The sequence below is a fragment of the Oncorhynchus masou genome, chromosome 14, assembly GCF_036934945.1.
Source record: "Oncorhynchus masou masou isolate Uvic2021 chromosome 14, UVic_Omas_1.1, whole genome shotgun sequence".
Taxonomy (NCBI): domain Eukaryota; kingdom Metazoa; phylum Chordata; class Actinopteri; order Salmoniformes; family Salmonidae; genus Oncorhynchus; species Oncorhynchus masou.
The window spans coordinates 16,713,270-16,725,518 of record NC_088225.1 but is presented as its reverse complement, the minus strand read 5'-3'; the positions used below and the strand labels follow the sequence as shown (position 1 = coordinate 16,725,518).

Below are 12,249 nucleotides of genomic sequence, written 5' to 3'. Positions count from 1 at the left end.
GCTGCAGGCTGAAGTTAAATCTAGACTTGGTTTCCTCTATCGTAATCGCTCCTCTTTCACCCCAGCTGCCAAACTAACCCTGATTCAGGTGACCATCCTACCCATGCCAGATTACTGAGACATCATTTATAGATCGGCAGGTAAGGGTGCTCTCGAGCAGCTAGATGTTCTTTACCATTCGGCCATCAGATTTCAATCAAATTGATTTATAAAGCCCTTCTTACATCAGCTGGTCACAAAGTGCTATACAGAAACCCAGCCTAAAACACCAAACAGCAAGCAATGCAGGTGTAGAAGCACAGTGCCTAGGAAAAACTCCCTAGAAAGGCCGGAACCTAGAAAGAAACTTAGAGAGGAACCAGGCTATGAAGGATGACCAGTCCTCTAGTGGCTGTGCTGGGTGGAGATTGTAACAGTACATGGCCAAGATGTTCAAAAGTTCACAGTTGACCAGCGGGGTCAGAAAATATTAATCACAGTGGTTGTAGAGGGTGCAACAGGTCAGCACCTCATGAGTAAATGTCAGTTGGCTTTTCATAGCCAATCATTCAGAGTATCTCTACCACACCTGCTGTCTCTAGAGAGTTTAAAACAGCAGGTCTGTGACAAGGTAGCACGTCTGGTGAACAGGTCAGGATTCCATAGCCGCAGGCAGAACAGTTGAAACTGGAGCAGCAGCACGACTAGGTGGACTGGGAACAGCAAGGAGTCATCAGGCCAGGTAGTCCTGAGGCATGGTCCGAGGGCTCAGGTCCTCGGAGAGAAAGAGAGTGAGAGAGCATACTTAAATTCACACAGGACACTGGATAAGACAGGAGAAATACTCTAGATATAACAGACTGACCCTAGCCCCCAAACACAAATTATTGCAGCATAAATAGTGGAGGCTGCTACCAATGCTCCTTATAGGACACATCACTGCACTATATACTACTCTGTAAACTGGTCATCTCTGTATACCCATCGCAAGACCCAATGGTTGATGCGTATTTATAAAAGAAAAACTCTTTGGCCTCACTCCCCCCTATCTGAGATATCTACTGCAGCCCTCATCCTCCAAACACCGGTTCTGCCAGTCACATTCTGTTAAAGGTCCCCAAAGCACACATATCCCTGGGTTGCTCGTCTTTTCAGTTCGCTGCAGCTAATTTAGCGACTGGAACGAGCTGCAACAAACACTCAAACTGGACAGTTTTATCTAAATCTCTTAATTCAAAGACTCGATCATGGACACTCTTACTGACAGTTGTGGCTGCTTTGTGTGATGTATTGTTGTCTCTACCATCTTGCCCTTTGTGCTGTTGTCTGTGCTCAATAATGGTTGTACCATGTTTTGTGCTGCTACCATGCTATGTTGTCAAGAGTTGCTGCCTTGCTATGTTGTTGTTTTAGGTCTGTCTTTATGTAGTGATGTGTGTTTTGTCCTATATATATATATATATATATATAAGTTTAATCCCAGCCTCCGTCCCCGCAGGAGGCCTTTTGGTCGTCCGTCATTGTTAATACGGATTTGTTCTGAACTGGCTTGTCTAGTTAAAGGTTAAATAAATACAGAATAAGCACACCAATGGTCGAGAGCGTGATGAAGACGTCATCAATCTACGCCGGAAGAAACACAGTTGAGCGTCAAATCACATGTGTCAACCGCTGAAGTCCTGACTGAATGTTTATATTTCAATGATATGTGGGCTGATAGGTCAAATTATATTTTCATAAAGATTATGCAATGATTGTCGATACGTTTGCTGTCTTGTACGACGAGCAGAACTGACTTCCATTAAACCGAATGTTTAGTATGACTAAAGTGTCTCTACACTGTAAATCTATTGCATGGCTATTTGTGAGACACACACCTACGGGTCGCCTACAAAGCTTCGCATGCAGTGAACATATTTTTCAGTTTCTGCGGACAATGTCTACGAACACAACAGACAACCAACATCGGGGATCAAAGAAACCCAGAGCACCCAAAGAAACATTGCGACATGTGAAGTCTAGAGAACAGAGGAAACGTGGAGTGGATGTGCATGGACCAGCCACGGTCTACGCGCAGGTCGTCGGGGCAGGGAGCCGAGATAATGGCGCATCACTTTATGTCTTCTCTGAGTTCAATAGGTAACTTAACCAGAGAACATGAGTGTTTGACAATTTGTTGTAACATTGCCAAATATATTTGTATAGTGGGTATCAGAAAGGCACTTGGCTGCAGCATATTTGTTTACCCCTTTTCCTCTGTGGAAGGTACCTCTTCAACTGTGGTGAGGGAACACAGAGGCTGATGCAAGAGCACAAGTAAGTTGAATTGCCTCCTGTCAATTTTCAACTAAAATCTATAATTCAGTCTCTGCTCAATAAATCTCAATGTTCCTCTTGTCAGGTTAAAAGCTGCTCGCTTGGACAATATTTTCCTCACTAGAATGAGCTGGGAGAATGTTGGTGGTCTATCGGGTAAGTTGCTTGTTATTCTAGCCACTTGACATCAAGTCAGTTATCTGTCAACCTGGAAAAAACCGTGCATACATAATAGACAGATCAAAGCTTATTGCATGATTAGCCTATGCCTCTGTGTACTGTCATGTGAAAAAGTAAGTACACCCCATGGAAAGTGGTCATTTTGTTGTTTTTACATATTTGCGCACATACATTTGAGCTAAATTCCAACCACATTCATTGATAAAGGTAAACAAATTTAACAAATCACAAAAAAATGTGTTTGGCTGCAAAGCCAGATGCCATGTTTGGCTAAAACGAAACACTGCCTTTGAACAGAAGAACCTCATACCAACCGTAAAGCATGGAGGTGGTGGCATTATAGTTTGGGGTTGCTTTGCTACCTCAGGGCCTGGCCAGTTTGCCATTATTGAGTCAACCATGAATTCAATATTATACCAGAGAATTATTGAGGAGAATGTGAGGCCATCTGTCAAAAAGCTGAAACTAAACTGAACATGGATCTTGTCACAGGACAATGATGCAAAACTACAACAGAATGGCTAAAAAAATAAGAATTGAGGGTATGCAATGGCCCGAGTCAAACCCCAGATCTCAAATGTGTCAAAAAACAGTGGGGGGACTTGGAGCGGGCTATACATGCAAAACAAGCCCTCATACATGACACAATTGAAGCAGTACTGTAAAGAAGAGTATGCAACACATCCACTGGGAGGAATTTAAGAGACATAGACAGTTGCAAGAAACGGCTACATGAAATTATTTCTGCCAAAGGGGGCAACACCAGCTATTGAAGCTAGGAGTGTACTTATGTTTCCTGCACTATGGAATTGCATTTCGGTTGATTTTTGATTAATAAATGATTGCAAAGTATAATCTTTCTGTGTCATTTGTTAAATTAGGTTACCTTTATCTGTCAATAGTGTTGAAGTGAAGATTACATAGCCATCTGTCCAAATATGTACCAAAAAAGACCACTTTCCAGGGGGTGTACTTACTTTTTCACGTGACTGTAGATAGACATAGGTCAAAGGTTATTGCATGCTTAGCCTATGTCTCCGCGAATGTCCTTTAGGTGTGATAAACTGTGTACTCTCTGGTTTAGGGATGATATTGACACTGAAAGACACTGGTGTCCCTGAGGTTGTTCTCTCTGGACCACCACAACTGGTGAGTGGACATTGTAGCAGTACAAAAGATTGTCTGTAATGAGTCAACTGTTTTTGTGGTATCCTGAGTCTAATATGTCATTTCCTCCTCTTGATCTAGGAGAAATATGTGAATGCCATCAGAGTATTTTCTGGACCACTGGAAGAAATCAAGCTAGCTGTTCGACCTTACACCGAGAAACAATACACAGATGACACGATGACAGTTAGTCAAATACCAATATTTGGTGAGTACTAGAAATCACCTTTGTACATTTTTTTTAGAATGGAGTAATTTACTGTTACTCATACTCTTTATCTTAAAGCATATTAAGTTTATGACGGGTCAAATAGTGAATATTTGTGTTCTCATACTGAAGAGTTGGTAGTTGACACTCTCTTAACCCCAATTATACCAGCCCAGCTCAGAGAGGATGGGCCAAAGTGCTCCCCTAACTCAGGGAGGAGCAGCCCCTCCAGTAGTCCCCAGAGGAGGGAGCTGTGGAGGCCAGAAGACTCTGAGGACACCAGCACAGATAGCAGGAAGGAGAGAGCAACCAGCCCAGGTAAGACTAGGAGCTTGTAGGCTCGGAAGCCCAGGCTGCGCATGCTCTGATCGTTAGAAACCCTGGGGACGTTCTTAGGAAGATGATAAAAAGAGGTGAAGTATGGTGGAGTCTACATGGGCACTAGTGTCGCTAATCAAACCAATCAACTATTTTGCTAGGATGGAGCTACAAACAGGTTGTGTTTCTGAAAATGTTTCTGACTTGCAAAAAGCTAGCTAGCATAAGATACAAGACAGACTGCTAAAACGTTGTACAACACAGTAGGAAAAGAGATATGGACGAACAAAACACGTACAAAGAAACAAGGAAATGCCTCTCCTGAAGGAAAATATCATTTATACTCAGAGCCAATCAAATGCAAGTGTTAACCCAGGCAGCGCTCCCATTCAAACGCAAAATTCAATACTAAACTTATCCAGACTTCCAATAGTCAAGTCAACGGGAAGAGATTGGGAAGGATGACCCACGAGACTAAAGGAGCATACAGCGCTATCAGGGACATCAGTGCCCTAGTTCAAGGATGTTGAGCTCCAAAGAGCACCAATTCTCACATTGCATTTTCATTTCAGGTGGAAAAGCAAAAGCAACAAGGGATCCTTCTTTAGTTGTGGCATTCATTTGTAAGGTAAGAAACACAATCTCATTGTCTCAGTGACATACTGAATTATTGCGTTGTGATGCAATTTATGTCAAATTTTCTCTTTGAATTGCAGCTTCATCCTAAGAAGGGGAACTTCTTGGTTGCTCAAGCAAAAAACCTTGGGTTACCAGTGTAAGTTGATTGTTCAATACAAATTCAGTTTTGCCTGCTCAACAAACTTGAGCCGATTAATGACTTTTTTGATGCACTTTCTCCAGAGGCACTGCAGCTATTGGTCCTCTCATTGCAGCTCTGAAGGATGGGAAAAGTGTTACCTACGAAGGAAGAGAGGTACTTCAATTATATTTGGTTGATTGTTGGGGCTCTGGAATTTTGGATTAGCTATTGTAAATGTTAGATACATTTGGTCTTGTTGTCTAATGTGATCCTGATGGTTGTCCTACAGATCCATCCTGAGGAGGTGTGCACTCCCACTGATCCAGGACCAGCCTTCATTGTTGTGGAGTGTCCCTCTGAGGAGTTTGTTCAACCAATCTGCATCGATCAGCAGCTGAGCAGGTAATGGCCTGAGCGAAGTTGGCCAAATGTGTTAAAGGCTGCTTCTGCATCCTGTGTCATTACACCTTAGGCCTTCTTTAGGAGATTGTAGTTAAGTTCTGAGTTATTTGTCTCATCTGCAGATACCAACGTGGAGGAACAGAGGACCCTGCTGCCTTAGTAGTCCACATGAGCCCCGAGTCTGTGCTGAAAACAGACGAATACAAGCAATGGATGGAAAGGTACAAAATCAGCCACATGTAATACTCAGTTTGACTGTTTACATATTCCATATTCTGCACTTCACTTGTCTCTCTGTTTTCTGTTGGTCTTTCTACATGTTTAATGTTTTTGTGTGTTTTTGTATTTTAGGTTTCCATCTACCACGGAGCACTTGATCCTGAATGAGCAAGTTTGCACTGTTCACAACGTCAGGAGCCACAAGATTCAAACTCAGCTCAATCTGATTCATCCAGAGATATTTCCAGAGCTCCAGCACTATACAACAAAGGTAAGTTGTGAAGTGCTACAACTTTCATTATTCACCATTGTAAGCTGCTGTTACAGAGATAAGCGTGTTCATTTGGAAACATTTTGTATCTTGCGTTGTATTGTGCTAATCTGTTTCTACTCTTGTTTTTGTTTCTACTCTTGTTGTTGATCTTCTCAAGGAGACCCAGGCTGCCCTGCATGTCCCCAATGTCAGAGCCGAGTGTCTTCTGAAGTTCCAGCTCAGACCCAAGATTGAATGGCAAAGGTGAGTATGTCCTTCAGGCCACAATTTACCAGACATTAGTCTCTACTTACGAAGGGCTGCTTTGTCGAAGAAAACCATTTCAGATGAAACACTACTTTCAAGTGTGACTTACTATTTCTTCTATGATCTTATAGATGCCAACACTGTCAAAGTCAAATGAGTGTCGCTGCCCCTCTCAGCACTATGTGATGAGTGGTGTGTGTGCTCTACTGTTTCTTATTCATCAGAGATGCCATCCCCTCTTGTGACACTGAAGAGTTTGTGAAAGAGGCTGCAGAGGCCCCTAACTTCCTCCAAGAAGTGGAGGAGTGCAAGCGATTCCGTGCGATTGATGCTGCAGTGCTGTCTGGTGAGCCCTGCTCTGATACAGGTCAGGCTAGAAGCCCAAGGGGAGATGTTACATTGCTCAGTCCAAAGCTCCATCAATTTCTCTTTACTCCTCTTGAATGGAGTTGCAAACATTTGACTCTGGGCATTTAAGAAAGTAACAGAGTTTAGTTTCCTGTAGTCCTTTTGTCTGATAGAATATCATAGTTTGTCTGAAATTCAATGGCATAGAAAAATTGTGTTTCTTGCAGGGCGGGCAGAAAAATACCCAGAGGTGGTCTTTTTAGGAACTGGATCGGCTCTTCCTATGAAGATCAGGAATGTTAGTGGTAACTTGGTCAACATCAGGTAATGGCCCTCAGTTAGACTCAAGTTACTATTTAAAAAATCCTTACAGATGTGTGTGAGGTAGCCAGTAAATGTGTCTCTCTGTGTTTATGCTCTGTCCCATCTCCTTCAGTGCCACTCAGTCAGTGCTGCTGGACTGTGGAGAGGGCACCTTTGGCCAGCTGTGCCGACACTACGGGGACAGTGTGGATGAGACACTGGCAAAGATCTCAACAGTCTTCATCTCTCACATGCATGCGGACCATCACACAGTAAATATTATTTTTCCTATAAATATTTGTTTATTACAGAGTTATAACATATATTCTGGTATAAAGTCATTTCTAATCAGTTTTTAAAGAATATTACTTTATTTTCCAGGGATTGTTGAGTTTGCTGTTTCAAAGAGAGAGAGCCTTGGTCAGTAAAGAATTTCTCTTTTTCAGATTTTAAGATGAGTCCTGTTTAATTCATGCAAAATGGAACACTTTAATGAATGTATGTCCTTATCTCTTCACCGTTCAGGCAACTCTTGGGAAAGCCTTCAGCCCCATCTATCTGATAGCCCCTGTCCAGATGATGACCTGGCTCAACCAGTACCATGACCACTGTGAGGAGATCCTCAGCCATGTCAAGTATGTCAGGAAAGACACGCCTTACTCTGTTCAATTGATGCTTTCAAACCTGATGATATGATGTCCATAGTCAAGAATACATTAATATTAGAGACAATGTTTCAGCATTGTCCCTAGCAATGTCATGTGTGAGGGGGCTGAGGTGTCCAAGTTCAAAACCAAGGCATTCATCCAAGCGCTGCTGAAGATATCTGATTTAGCAAAGGTATGTGGAGACTTGAACAGACTGCTTCGTGGTTCAATAAGACTCATAACACTCTTGTTAGGTTCAACGACTGTTTGAGGCTATATTCAAAGCTTAAATACATATATTCTGTTTCTCTCATAGTTCCAGACTTGTCCGGTGCGTCACTGTAAGAATGCCTTTGCATGCAGCATCACTCATCAGTCTGGCTGGCAGCTAGTCTTCTCTGGGGACACAATGCCCTGCGATGCCCTCGCACATATGGGTCAGTACCAACAGTTCTTGTGATGTTTGTACAGCTCCCAGAATTTGTGTGATGTGAAAAGATTTACACACTCTCTATGAACCACACTTGTGACTTCTGTATGAAATGGTAAATACTCACCAATGCCATTTGATTTGCCGTTATGTGCATTCCACATACTCGAATTTTGGACCCAGAGTGTATCCTGTAACTTCTACACAGTTGCTGGTGGTATGATATACATATAGATCACTGTTAATGGACTAGACATCTACAGTAGCCAGTCTGATCTGAATCTGTCATCCATGCTCTATGCTGTCTGGCATCATTTACCAGATATTGCTTAATGCTATTGATCGGTTCCAAAGTTCGCTATGAATCACAAGGTCTCCCACGTAGTTCCTGTGGGATCCCACTTCATTGTCTCTTTTTAAATTGTTCGACTGGATGTGATCCAGCTGAAGACTCCCAGAGAGAGCCTGACTATATCCCCATGCCTGTTCATTGTAGAGGCCTGGGTGTGCCAGACAAGCAGGGCTGGCTGGTGGTTTATTACACAGAGCTGTGTGATTGATTTCCTCTGGGAAAGGAAGAGAAGCTTGAAGTGCTGTGCCATGCAGCAGTCTTGTGATTCATGTTTGTCATTGTGTTTTCAAAGGAAAGAATGCAACTTTACTTATTCATGAAGCCACATTGGAAGATGGATTGGAGGATGAGGCTGTGGAGAAGAGACATAGGTTAGTAGATGGATCTAGTATGGTGCTTTTCTTCAGAGGCGTCCTTTGTTATTCTAATAGAATAACAATCTTTCTTGGGCTGGATTCAATCAATATTGCGGAAGATCCACGTTAAACATTTCCGATTGAGTCGACACATGCAGTGTTTACCGTGAATGCAGTCTCCACAAACGAGGAGACATTGCCTTTAATGCATATCTTCCGTGATACTTCTGTGATACTGATTGAATCCAGCCCAAAGTGTGACAATATGACATGCATTGAAGGAGGTAAACAGAAATGGACGAGTGCCATTTTTCAGCTGACAAAGAAACTCAAGGAGCTTTTGAGAAGCCAGTCATTTTTAGAGGGCATTGTAACTGGCTGCATTCTTCTCTGAGATTGACATTGATTTCTGGAACTCTGTATTGGAGGTAATGAAGGCACTTCTGCCTTCTAGATGGAATTTCAGTGACTTTGGTTAAAGAGCTCCATCTCGCATTGAAAACAACTTGAAAGTCATTGAGTTGAACTGAACAAAGTCTGTATAGCTTACCATGGGGTTAAGTCTGGTAATTACTGTTAGAATAGCAGCAGAGTAGCATCATGCTTCTCTGCTTGCCTCCCAAAATGACAGTACCACCTCCCAGGCCATCGGTATTGGCATGAAGATGAATGCTGAGTTCATCATGCTGAACCACTTCAGCCAGCGCTATGCCAAGATCCCCCTCTTCAGTGAGGACTTCAACGACAGAGTGGGAATATCTTTTGACCACATGAGGGTAAGTGAGTGGTGAATGGTGTACTTTAGTCCACTTGTTATGCATAGCAACATTGAACTGTTTATGCGGGTTCTGCACATCAAAAATGTAATTTTCCACTGGATATGTTATAGCCTCAGAATGAATTAGGACCATGATTCACTATGGTATGAGCAGACAATGCCCCTAGTCCAGGTAGAATACTCTCGGGCAACTTCGGTTTAAATCTAGAGGTACCATTTTAAGGTAACATTCAGAATGTGTTAGACACCCATCAGAGATAGATCTCCAGCTGCCTCCGAGGAGGCTGGGTATGTTGAAAGACCTCCTCTGAGTGATCTCTCTTCCCTGTCTCTCCTCAGATTCGGTTTGGAGACTTTAGAATCCTCCCCAGACTCATCCCGCCCCTCAAAGCCCTGTTTGCCGAGGAGATCGGAGAGATGGAGGAGAGGAGAGGGAGGAGGGAGCTTAAACAGATGAAAGAAGCCATTGCTGAAAGAAAGGAAGAGCAGAGGACACCCAATGAAGGCGAGACGGGCAAAGGTGCCAAACGAGAGCCAGAGGAACCAACACAGGACGTGGGAAGTAAGAGACTCAAAACAAACTAAGACCCTGACCATAGCGTTGGGTTACACCGGAGATTAGTGTAAATCAGATGACTGTTATTTTACTGAGTTTGCTTTATTTAAATGTATTTTTATGAGAAACTTGCATGAGTGATGCTCTGTAAAGTAAGAGATTTTCATTTGGCTGGACTGGCTGCTTTCATCGCTTGTGAATAAAGAATTTCTGTTTTGCCTGTCATTACCATTGCTGTGTATATAAAACATGTAATTAACATAGTCTTTGATTTTGCGTTTAAAAAGTAAAGCAATGTCAATCATCCTCCATGGTATTGGCCTGTTGTTTTCTAGCAACAACTCACACAACGTTTATGTCCTATTAAACTACACCCTTAAAAGTTGCATCTGAACAAATTAATTATGTGAAGTTGTCACACATGGATGAGTAGTATTACATTGGACTGATAGTCATACATAAGTCAAACAGCACCATGGTCACTCATTGCTTAACAGTTATTGGCGAAGGTTGAGGTTGCATTTCATCATAGATAATGGTCTTGGTGTGCTGTGTGATGGTACGAATATGATATAAAGCTTCACGTACCAGATGAACTGTTTTTTTCCTTTTTGTAAATCATTTATATGAAATACAAAATGTGCTATTGTTCAAGCCCTGAAAAATTAAACAGTGATCTCTGTCAAAAACAGTCCTGATCTTTCAGTGAGACAAGACCCCCTAAAGCACTGTGCCAGCAGAATGCTCTATGTGTGGCAACTCTGTTTTGATGTAATATTTATATCAGTAATCAGAATACAGTTAGGACACCTTATATACCAATTAATAGGGCTACTGCAACTTTACTGACAGGTGGTGTTTGCAGCTGACAGTTCACTCTAAATGGATCCCTATCAGAGGAGGCTGGTGGAAGGAGCTATAGGAGGAGGGGGTCATCGTAATGGCTGGAATGGAATGGTGTCAAACACATCAAATATATGGAAACATCATGTTTGGAAACCACATGAAAATATGTTTGACTCCATTCAAATTCCATTCCAGCCATTAATGAGCCTGTCCTATAGTTCCTCCCATCTGTTGCATCTGATCCCTATACAGTTTAAACAAAGAATAATGGATAACAGAGTGCCTGTATCGCAGCTCTTTGTCTATACCAGAGAGCACAGTAGCCTATACTCTTAGTGTGAAGCAGTACTGTCCCTCCACATGGTGGCTGTATCGAGCTGTCATTGTTTTATTATTCTATAGATGGGCCAGCAAGGACCTTCTGGAAGCTGTCTGAGAGAGGAAGGGCCACAGCCTCACCACCTTCCATTTCAAAGACCGTTTACTGGCCAGTCTCTCAAATGACATGAAGTGTTGACTGCAATCCACTCTAGATGACATCATTTGCCTACACTAAATGCATCAACTAAATCAAGTCAAATTGTATTAGTCACATGCGCCGAATACAACAGTGAAATGCTTACTTACGAGCCACTAACCAGCAGTGCAGTTTCAAAAAATAAGAATAAGACGTTAAAGTAACAAGTAATTAAAGAGCAGCAGTAAAAAAAATAACAATATATACAGGGGTGTGGTGGTATATAGCCAATGCGCACGGGCACTGGTTAGTTGAGGTAGTATGCACATGTAGGCAATGCGAGTAGTCTGGGTAGCCATTTGACAAGATGTTCAGGTGTCTTGTGACTTGGGGGTAGAAGCTGCTTAGAAGCCTCTTGGACCTAGACTTGGTGCTCCGGTATCGCTTGCCTTGTGGTAGCAGAGAGAACAGTGGCTGGAGTCTTTGACAATTTTTAGAGCCTTCCTCTGACACCACCGGGGTAGAGGTCCTGGATGACAGGGAGCTTGGCCCCAGTGATGTACTGGGCCGTTCGCACTACCCTCTGTAGTGCCTTGCGGTCGGAGGCCGAACAGTTGCCATACCAGGCAGTGATGCAACCAGTCAGAATGCTCTCAATGGTACAGCTGTCGAACCTTTTGAGGACCTGAGGACCCATGACAAATCTTTTCAGTCTCCTGAGAGGGAATAGGTTTTGTCGTGCCCGCTTCACGACTACCATGGTGTGCTTGGACCATGTTAGTTTGTTGGTGATGTGGACACCAAGGCACTTAAAGCTGTCAACCTGCTCCACTGCAGCCTTGTCGATGCGAATGGTGGCGTGCTCGGTCCTCTTTTTCCTGTAGTCCACAATCATCTCCTTTGTCTTGATCACGTTGAGGGAGAGGTTGTTGTCCTGGCACCACACAGCCAGGTCTCTGACCTCTATAGGTTGTCTCATCAGCAAATTTAATAATGGTGTTTGAGTCGTGCCTGACCGTGCAGTCATGAGTGAGTGAGGAATGTATATGCTCTCTTGGAGCAGCAGGTAGCCTAGTGGTTAGAGCGTTTGGCCAGTAATTGAAAGGT

At 42.9% G+C, this 12,249-nt stretch overlaps 1 protein-coding gene across 1 annotated transcript; it reads left to right on the top strand.

Annotated features, from left to right (window-relative positions):
- The first annotated feature begins 1,624 nt into the window (after positions 1 to 1,624).
- LOC135554386 (zinc phosphodiesterase ELAC protein 2-like) lies at positions 1,625 to 10,145 on the top strand. The gene is made up of 23 exons (XM_064986673.1): positions 1,625 to 2,118; positions 2,245 to 2,295; positions 2,381 to 2,451; positions 3,560 to 3,624; positions 3,724 to 3,850; positions 4,022 to 4,168; positions 4,741 to 4,796; positions 4,885 to 4,943; positions 5,030 to 5,102; positions 5,218 to 5,330; positions 5,453 to 5,551; positions 5,682 to 5,820; positions 5,981 to 6,066; positions 6,294 to 6,415; positions 6,645 to 6,741; positions 6,854 to 6,992; positions 7,102 to 7,140; positions 7,246 to 7,355; positions 7,461 to 7,560; positions 7,684 to 7,804; positions 8,442 to 8,520; positions 9,137 to 9,281; positions 9,623 to 10,145. The coding sequence occupies exons 1-23, from the start codon at positions 1,790 to 1,792 to the stop codon at positions 9,866 to 9,868; spliced, it is 2,613 nt and encodes an 870-aa protein (XP_064842745.1). The 5' UTR covers positions 1,625 to 1,789; the 3' UTR covers positions 9,869 to 10,145.
- Positions 10,146 to 12,249: the final 2,104 nt, after the last annotated feature.

Excerpts from the sequence above, each read along its gene's own strand:
- LOC135554386 (XM_064986673.1), top strand. The coding sequence starts at position 1,790 with ATGTTTAGTATGACTAAAGTGTCTCTACACTGTAAATCTATTGCATGG. Across the intron at positions 5,552-5,681 it reads TACAAGCAATGGATGGAAAG|GTTTCCATCTACCACGGAGC; the intron begins GTACAAAATCAG and ends TTTGTATTTTAG. Across the intron at positions 7,141-7,245 it reads TTCAAAGAGAGAGAGCCTTG|GCAACTCTTGGGAAAGCCTT; the intron begins GTCAGTAAAGAA and ends TTCACCGTTCAG.